At 32.1% G+C, this 9748-nt stretch overlaps 1 protein-coding gene across 1 annotated transcript; it reads right to left on the bottom strand.

Moving 5' to 3' along the window:
• Positions 1 to 362: 362 nt before the first annotated feature.
• LOC107861681 (protein TIFY 10c) lies at positions 363 to 2637 on the bottom strand. The gene is made up of 5 exons (XM_016706990.2): positions 2280 to 2637; positions 1875 to 2025; positions 1153 to 1568; positions 791 to 848; positions 363 to 676 (listed from the first exon to the last, which is right to left on the bottom strand). The coding sequence occupies exons 1-5, from the start codon at positions 2428 to 2430 to the stop codon at positions 553 to 555; spliced, it is 900 nt and encodes a 299-aa protein (XP_016562476.2). The 5' UTR covers positions 2431 to 2637; the 3' UTR covers positions 363 to 552.
• Between the last annotated feature and the right edge of the window lie 7111 nt (positions 2638 to 9748).

Raw genomic sequence — 9748 nt, 5'->3', positions numbered from 1 at the left:
AACGTATACAATGAAATCTATTGCGTTACTAATATCGATTGATTTTCATTTATTAATGATACACAGTTTACTATCAAATATAGTGCATGACCAATGGTTGTATTAGTTGTCCATACATATTGAAAAAGTGCTCACATGTCACCACCCATTAGGCTCTCTATGGAGTATTCTTTGATTTAGGGCCAAACAATATGAGAAAAGGAAGATATTTACGAATTCCCTACTCACAAAAGTCAAATCAGTCATCAATTTTGCAGTTGCCTCGAAGATTCCTTTGCAAAATGTTACTGTACTACAACTGTAATGAAACTGGCAAGATTCATGAAGAACTTCACAAAACGAGAAAAATGAGAAAAATCAAATAAACAAAGCAATTAACCATTCTATTTTAAATTTAACAATAGAAAAGTCAAAACAACAATTAATACAGGAAAGATGATACGTAAACTAACTTGTGCTGGAAAAAAATCTTCAAATCACTGATCTAAATAAATATTTAACACTATCTAATCCAATCATCAAGCAAAAAAAGCTTATGGAATTACATTTAAGTTATAACTTGAAGTTGAGATCAAGCTGATCTTCGCAACCTTTGGAGGATGATTCGCCATTTGTATTTGAAGACGATGGTCCTGGATTGTTATGTACAACTTGGTATGGCGCTCTAACAATTGCCCTGAATTAGATACAAGAAGTGAGATCTTCGAAAACGCAACCATATATTAAAAAGAGTTTTAAGTTAATATCAATCGTTAAAAGCAGTATAGACACAAATTTAGATTTCGCTTACCTATCTTTCCTCTTCTCGAGAAACCTATGAAGTGAAGATCTCCTTGCAATAGGTAGATCTGAAAACCAAAGATGTGATGCATATTAGAACCAAATACGGAAAAATATTACTACTATGCAGTGCGATTAAGTAGTACTCGCTCTATTTCATTTTATTTGCTAACTTTTTTTAGTCGGTTTAAGAAAAAACGTTTTTTTAAATAATATATTTGGCAACTCCTAAAAGATAAACTTCACATTATACACATCGCGACTGTTTAAGACCACATATACTTTTGGTAGGTCCCAAACATCTCTACGTCTGTCTACCTTACTGATTTTTCGTGTCCAGCCAAAATAAAATGAAGGATGTGATTTGCTCACCGGAGCTGGTGCTAGTTCCGGCAGCCTGTGACTTGATTTGCTGATGCTGCTCCGGCTGTTTTTGAGGTGCAGTAGAAGAAATTGATCCCGGCTTAACCTGATCAGTTTTAGCATCACTCTGCTGCTGCTGTTGTTGCTGTTGCGGTGCGGCAGGACTAGAGCCTCGCTTAATCTGGAGTTGCTGTTGTTGTGGAGCAACAGAATCAGTTTTATTACTTGTCAAAGAAGCAGGGGCAGCAGCAGATGTGTTAATTTTATCGATATTTGTAGTCTGAAAACTGCCAAATGAACTCTGAGGACATCCTTTACTAGCCAATAGCATCACTGCTCTAGCTTTGTCAGCTGGGAAATCATCAAAAACTATCACTTTACCATCATAGAACATAGTCAATTGAGCTACCTTTGGTGCCTCTTTGCTGAAAAACGAGAAAATTAGTACTACACATTCACTGTATTCTTCAGTTACAAGTACAAAAGTAGTTGAATTTCATAAAAGCCTAAAAAAACAAAACTCACACTAGTTTCAACTTCTACCAACAATACTAAACAACAACAATAGCATATGGCGTGTAATTCTACAAAGAAAGCTAATGTATATGCCGATCTTATCACTACCTTGGAAGGAAGAGGATTTTCATTTTAAGAGTTCATAAAAAGTGTAACTAGTAACGCGAAAATAAACTAAATTACTTGCTACAACAGATTAAAATAACGAAACCAACCTCGTGCTGGTCTCGTTTACGACGACCTCCATATCTCTAGAAGAATCAGTTGTAACAGGATCTATGGATTTTTGTTCTTGTTCTTTTGTTAGATCAATAGATGGTTTTTCCATGACGGTCAGTAAATCCATAGTTGCAGTTTCAGTTTTTCCTGGAAGACAAAAGCAACAGTACAATTGAGAAATCATTAAAAAGAAAGAATTGCAGTAGTTTTCACAGATTTGTACTTTCTCCTTCAAAGATTATTTTAATACTACTGTATAGCGACAACCTACAAGTACAAAAAGTTCCCCAAAATACAATATTCAATCCACATATTTCCAAATTCAGATTAAAACAGCAATTCTATAAATGGAAATTCCATAAATAAACTAGATCAATTCTCCATAAGAGTTAAAAAAGCACCTGCAACTTCTAATTGGCTAGCGATTCCGAGATTGAGATCTCTAAGAGTAGCTTTCCCTTTAATAAACTGACTCAACAAGTTACAAGTATGCACGAAATTTGATCTCTCCGGCGCCTTGCCGTTCACGGTCCTCCGGCTGCCGTCTGACATATTTGCCCGCGAAAAAATCCACAAAAACTATCCAAAATTTGCAATTTAATTTCTACGCTGTTTATTCAGAAATTAAAATGAAGAATATGAATATTTTTTCTGGTAGCTGGAAAGTTATTTAGATGAAGGAAAAAAAAAACAAGTGGAAGAAAAATGTGAATGTAATGGTAGATGATAAGATGGGGTAGAAAAAGGATATTAATACACTCGTGGCTCCATTGGAACGACGGATAATGAATAACTAGTCTAAAATTAATTATTTTATTTTTTTCTTTGTTTATTTTTATTTATTCACTTTGATATTAATATGAAAAATTAAGAAATATTAAATAAAATAATTTTATTATTTTTAAGTATAATAAATTTAATATTTTAAAAAATACATTACACAATGAATCTTATTTAATGCTAAGAATAAAATGATCAACAATAAATAAATTATTCATTAATTTTATAAATTAAATAAATATTATTAAACAACTAAAATAAAAATATGAATAAGTAAAAATAAACGAATAGAGTATTAATTATCCTATATTTGCTTGGAACAAACAAAATATACAACCCATTTCAAAATTATTTTATTATTTTTATTTTATCTTGATAATAGAGAACTTTTTTCGAGATAGCTAATTCATATTCTTGAAAACTTTGCATAAAAATATATTATTTAAATAATTAATTTCAATATAACTTCTTTCCAATGAAATAGCCCCTTGAAACTCATTTAATATGAGAGAAAAGAATAATAATTTCACGATATGATGAAATAGTATTATTTTATTTTAAATTTAACTTAAATTATTTAATTTATTAATTATTTATATTAATAATAATTATCTTTTTATTGATTAATATGTTAAAAATAACAAATAAAATAGAATTCATTTTTGAAATATGTCAATATATACTTCCTCCATCCTAAATTATCCGTCCCAAATTGAGATGACATATTAATTAAGAAAAATAATTAATAACATGACTAATTTACTATAATGTTTCTATTAAATGATGTTTATATTTTAATTTGAAAAAAAAATAATTAATATAAAAGATAAAATATGAAAAAAATTAATTTTTCTTGATTAATAAAAAAATAAGTAAAATAAAAACTTTAATTAAAAAATTTGAAACGAATAATTTGGGCGGAAAAATATATAAAATATAACACTATCCATCTCATTGTGTCTGCCAAAAAAAACATCGCCATCACTTCAAGTTGGATCAGACTTTTTTACACAACTTTAAATTAAACACGTTTTAATTGTTTGGAAATAATAAACAATAAAATACTATTACTGTGAGGAGGCGAAAAATTCAAGGATAGTGGTCGGCAGTGGGGCCTAGTTAGAGCACAGTCTATAAGGAACACGTGCTTCATATTCGAACTTTGTAGATTCTATTAGATATTGCTACTATGAGTCCTTGTATTTCATATATTTAGCACTTTAGCTCCTTTCTAAATAAGGACAATTACAATTAGTCAATACTTTGAAATTTGAAGTACCATATTTTCCTTTTTTGTTCACTATTACATGTTTTTGATAGATTACATTAAAAAAACAAAAAAAAAAAAAAAAAAGACCTTCTAGATCCTTATATTATATTAATTTTGTAAATCCTTATATTATATTAATTTTGTAAGTTGGACACCTCTACTTACATATTTATTATTTGAATTCCTAAACCTACGAAAAAAATAATATTTTAAATATTTTTTTTATGAGTGTAATACACTCTCGCCACGTTAGCTATCGTGTCATCTTCCACGTCATTTTTATATATAAAATATTAAATAAACAAATAAATAAAAACAATCCCCCCCACCCCTACGTTCTTCCTCTCTTCTCTCTCTCTCTCTCTCTTCTTCTGTTTCCACTCTCTATCTCTTCTCTTCTTCTTTTCTTCTCTTGTATTTCTCTTCTTTTCTTTATTCTACATCTAATGAATCAAAAAATACAATTAAAATTGTTAGATTTTATAAAAAAAAAATTCATATGAATTTAAGATTCATAAAACCCATTTTATATACTGAATATTTTAGTTATTTGATGTGAAATTTTAGATTTTTTTTTGTTAGCAGATGATTCCATGGTAAAATAATAAACATCTTTGGATGTAATCTTTTCTTGAATTTGTTTGATCAGTTAAATTAAGAGTAACTTATGTCTTTGAGATTTTGTTAGTAGATTATGATACCATGGTAAAATTGAAATGAAAATGAAATTTGAGGTTTTTATTTTTGTAAATTGTTTCCATGGTGTTTGGTTTGAATTGATTTCATGATTTTTGTGATGCTGTAGTGGGGTGGGTGGGGCCGGAACGCTAGTGTGATGGTGATTGTGTTGCTTGGGGAGGATGGAAGACGGGGTGGGGGATAAGGAGCGGGTAGAGGACGGGGGAACGGGGGGGGGAATGGGGAGGGTGCTGGATGGGGTAGGAAACAACGGTGGACTGATGGATGGAGTGGGGGGCGATGATGGACTGGACTGGTGGATGGGATGGGGGTGGTGGTGGAATGGTGGATGGGGTGAGGGGATGGTGGATGAGGCGGTGGGGTGTTGGACAGGGCTGGGGGGGAGTTTTTTTTTTATTTTATTTTTTAAAAATATTTTTAAAATTAAAAAGCTGAAAAAATGTTAGATTTTTATTTTTTTATTTTAAAAAAATTAAAATTATTTTTAAATTTAAAAAGCTGAAAAAATGTGCCTCACTCTCTCATATGCGCGTGGGTACACGCGTTTTAGCCTAGTCAGCACTTTTAATGCCACATAGATTAAGTCAACGGTCAAAGGGTTTAAAATGTTGAATTTTATTGAGTTGAAGGGTTCGGATGACAACCATGTAAGTAGAAGTGTTCAACTTACAAAACCGATATAGTACAGGGGTCCAGAAGGTCATTTTGCCTTAAAAAAATAATGTATGTACTATTAATTTTATGTATTAGTAATATCTTATTTTATATAATTTTTTTAAGGAGCAAATCTAGATGTAAATTTGTGGTGCTTTAATATCTGTTAAATTTGACACAAATTAAGAATAATTATATAAGAAATGTATGAAAATTGATATTAGGATGGAGAAAAGCACTCTTAAAATAAAAAGTAGTTGGGGTGTGTTAATTTTCAAGCGAAACATTAAAGCTTCTGGGGTCGTTGTGTGTGTTTGAACCTCCCGAATATCCACGATTCTTAAATCTTGAATCCGTCACTATTTTTTCAACACATGTACATATTTGATATTAAGATATGCATAGTCGGCTTTTGACTTTTTTTTGACACTTTTTGAGTCTCAAGTGAAATGTCTTTCTTTATTAAACACCTCCAAAACTAAAAAGTACTTATAAGTCATGAATATCTAAAAAGAAATCAATTCAAACACCCTTTTAGAAGATTATCAGTCAAAAATACTTAAAAATATATTAATTCAAACACCTTTTTAGAAGGTTTTCAAAGAAGGATAGAGAAATTAAAAGGAAAGGGAGAAGTAAATTGAAAAAGGGTTTTGAAGTCCCCCCTCCCCCCTCCTTTTCTTTTTTCTAATTGATTTTTTAAAATAGTTATTTTATCTGTACACTATCAACCTGAATTTATTTATTTTAGCTTCTTTTAAATAATATATTTTAATCTATATAACATTTTTCTATAAAAAATTAATATCGTCGAATAAAGAAAGGTCAAAAATATTGGATAAGGAAAAAATAATTGTATACCCTACAACGATCTTTGTATCTGTCGAGATCCGATCTCAAGTGCGGTATTGTAGGTGTGGTGAATATTTTGTAGTAGTGGAAGTCACTATAGATGCGACCTTTAACAGGACCAGACCACATCCCACATGAGCAAGCCTACAAGTGCGACAAAGTGTTGCAGCTGCAGCTTCATCCGTGCAAACGAGCCTCCCCAGGAGTAGACAATTCTTACTTAGCCCGACTCCATATGTGTTACCTTTGACCGTTGGAGCAACATCATTAGTGCGGCCAATGTTTGCAGGCACGGTTGCACCATACATCAACAACTAACATATCAAACTCAAAGTCGATTCTCAGAACTCATCCGAAATTGTGAAACACAAATCAAATATTCTACCCAATTGAAAATGACATTACGAACTTAGAGAAATTATCAAATCATCAAACAAAGATCAAATTGAATGTTGATCAAGTCAAACCTATGTCATACACTTTCAACTTTTCACAACTACTCAAAATTCATCTGAACGCCTTGAGACACGAATCAAAGGTCCTATTAATTCAAAAATCACATTTCGTAGCTAACGAAACTATTGATATTCTGATACGACCTCGTATTACAGAATATTTACTCAAGTCAATCAAACTCCTCGTATTACAGAATATTTACTCAAGTCAATCAAACTAACTCTCAAATTTAAAAAATCATATATTTCTCAATCGATCACTCTGAAAATCGTATCGCGTACCTGCTATCACAAATACCATAAAATAACTATATGAAGGGATAAAATGATCAAAATAATATACCCCTATATATATATATATATATATATATTGAGAGAGGGATAAAACACTATAAGCATTGTTACAATAATACAAACATACATAATGCTTGTGATATTAAAAACAATCATTAAAAATATCACCAAATTCGGCAATAAAATTATAATCAGATTATTTTATTTTTAATGTTAATGAACTTAACAATCTATAAATACACATACAAGGTTAAAAATGGATTATAAACAATATTAAAAATGTTATATAAATGAAGAATTGAAATGGTAAGGGTAGAATAGATATAGCATAAGATAAAGCGGGAGTATAATTATTTTTTAAAGTTGAGGAGGAATTTGATTTTTAAATCAAAGTCTAGTGGTGTAAATGATTTTCATCCATTAATAATTATATTCCCCTCCTAATATGAAAAAAAAAAAAATATTATCATAATTCAGGAATAATTAATTTCGTGATAACTTATCTCAAATATGAGATAAATTTATTTTAAAATTATCTCTTATTCCTTTGCTTTCACACCAAGTGTATATTTGAATTCTAAATTCAACCAAAGTTTGGTTTTATAACAGCGAGAAAATGACATTCAACGACTTTTTTTTCTAATTGTTGTAATTTGTTTTTTATTTCTTTGTCAATAAATAAATAAATAGCAAACAAAGGAAGAAAAAAGCACGCGGAGAATATAGAGCACCAACGTGACAACACTGGAATCTTATTCCAATCTCACCCACCATTTTTGACTTCCCAACAAGGCAACAACAAAAACTATTGTAAGCAATAAAATTGTATCAAATTTAAAATTCATAAAAAAAATTTAAATTATATTAAATTCAAAATATATTAATCTCAAATAAATATTGTGGATTAATATAATTAGATTAATTACTTAAATCCAAAAATATATGGATTTAATTAAAGTCTAATTTTTATTAGGCTAGCCCATTGATTTGAGCTATAAAATAAGGAGTCCATTTTGCTAAGCCCAAAATATTGTCATATTCTAGAGGCCCAAATAAGTGCCACGTGTCAAGTAACGTGGCATGCCAAGTCAAGTAAATGAGCCAATAGGATCGTGCCACGTGTTGAAATGATGCAACAGACCCATAAAATAAAAGCCCATAAAAAGGCGTCACATCACTTAAAGCTGATTGGCCAAAGGAAGTCCATATTCATCATGTTTCTTCATTTCCTACAACTATAAATAGGGGTCTCATAATTCAGAGAACACCCCCAGATCTCTAACAAGTAGCAAGAGAAAGCTCGTGGATCAAACGCCGCAATTTCTCTAAAAAGCTCAAGCATTCAAATCAAGTTCATCAAGATTCAAGATCAAGACCGCAATATTCAAGAACAAGCTTGAAAGCCCTTGAATTCAAGCACAAGTCAAGATCAAATCTCTCAAATCAACAAATCAAGTTCAAATTCAAGATAAAGCTTCAAGACCTTGAATTTATATTTGAAAAGGCGAAGCAGAGGATTCATAGAGATTGTAACACTCGCATTGAAATCAATAAATCGATTGTTGCAATATTTTTCTTGTCTCGATTATTTATTTTTCGGCCTTGAAATTTTATTGTCTAGCAAATTCTGGCACGCCCAGTGGGACAATCTCTACCTCTCATCTCAACTTTTCATACTTCAAAGTTTAAAAACAACGAAATGACTTCCAAGAAGGTCAATTCTCAATCAACTGCTTTCAAGGCTGCAGATTCAAAGTTCTCTACTGAAGTAGAAAGCATCTTTGGTGTTACTTTTGGAAGCCTCGGAGCTGTCATAAGAAGCAAGGCAGGCTTGCTAGGACAACAAACACATCCAGTGTCGTTCGCTCCAGCTTCAGTTTTTGAATCTTCAACCTCGAAAGGAACGAAGTCCAATGAAAGTGCTTCAGAAGACGGAAGCAGTGTGGCCGAATCACTGAAAAAGACTTTAAATCTACTTGAGCATTCCGATTCCAAACACTCTGGAGCCAAGAGCGATGGTCGTTCAACAAATTACTCATCTTCACTTACACCACATAAGCTAAGCACTTAAAATATCAACTTATGTGATAATCCGTGTTACTCTCAGACATCTCCGGTGATCATGCAAGCAATGGTAACTGATGCCTCGTCTATGGAGGAGCAGCTTGCGAATCTGACAAAGGCAATTGAAGGCTTGACCGACTATGTTTAGAATCAAGAGGCTAGGATTGATAAGATAGTGGATAGAGTGGAAGGCTTGATAGACAGAGCTCCATAGATTCATGAGATAGAAAATCCTGTGAAACAAACACCATCGACTAAAGAGGTGCAAGTTTCTGCTGAGGGAATGATCCCGATTAGGCAATTGAGGGAACTTACTGAAGGGACCCTTAAAGACAAGTATGATGTTGTCATCAAGTCCTCTCTCGCATATGCTAAACCCTACACTGCGAGAATAGACAGCCTCAAAATGCCTCCCGGCTATCAACCCCCCAAATTTCAATAATTTGAGGGCAAATAGAACCCAAAACAGCATGTCGCACACTTTGTTGAGACACGTAATAATGCTGGAACTTATGGTGACTATCTTGTTAAATAGTTTGTTCGTTCCCTAAAGGGAAACGCCTTTGATTGGCATACGGATCTCGAGACTAACTTCATCGATAGTTGGGAGAAATTGGAACATGAGTTCCTGAATTGCTTTCATAGCACGAGACATACAGTAGGCATGGTAAAGCTAATAAATACTCGGCAAAGAAAGAATGAATCAGTCATTAACTTCATCAATCGGTGGAGAAATTCTAGCCTAAACTATAAAGATAGGCTCAGCGAAGCTTCTGCGATAGAGATATCCATCCAAGGAATG

This window comes from Capsicum annuum, chromosome 3 (assembly GCF_002878395.1).
Source record: "Capsicum annuum cultivar UCD-10X-F1 chromosome 3, UCD10Xv1.1, whole genome shotgun sequence".
NCBI classification, from domain to species: Eukaryota; Viridiplantae; Streptophyta; class Magnoliopsida; order Solanales; family Solanaceae; genus Capsicum; species Capsicum annuum.
The sequence above is the reverse complement of the archived record's forward strand: the minus strand, read 5'-3'. Positions and strand labels throughout refer to the sequence as shown.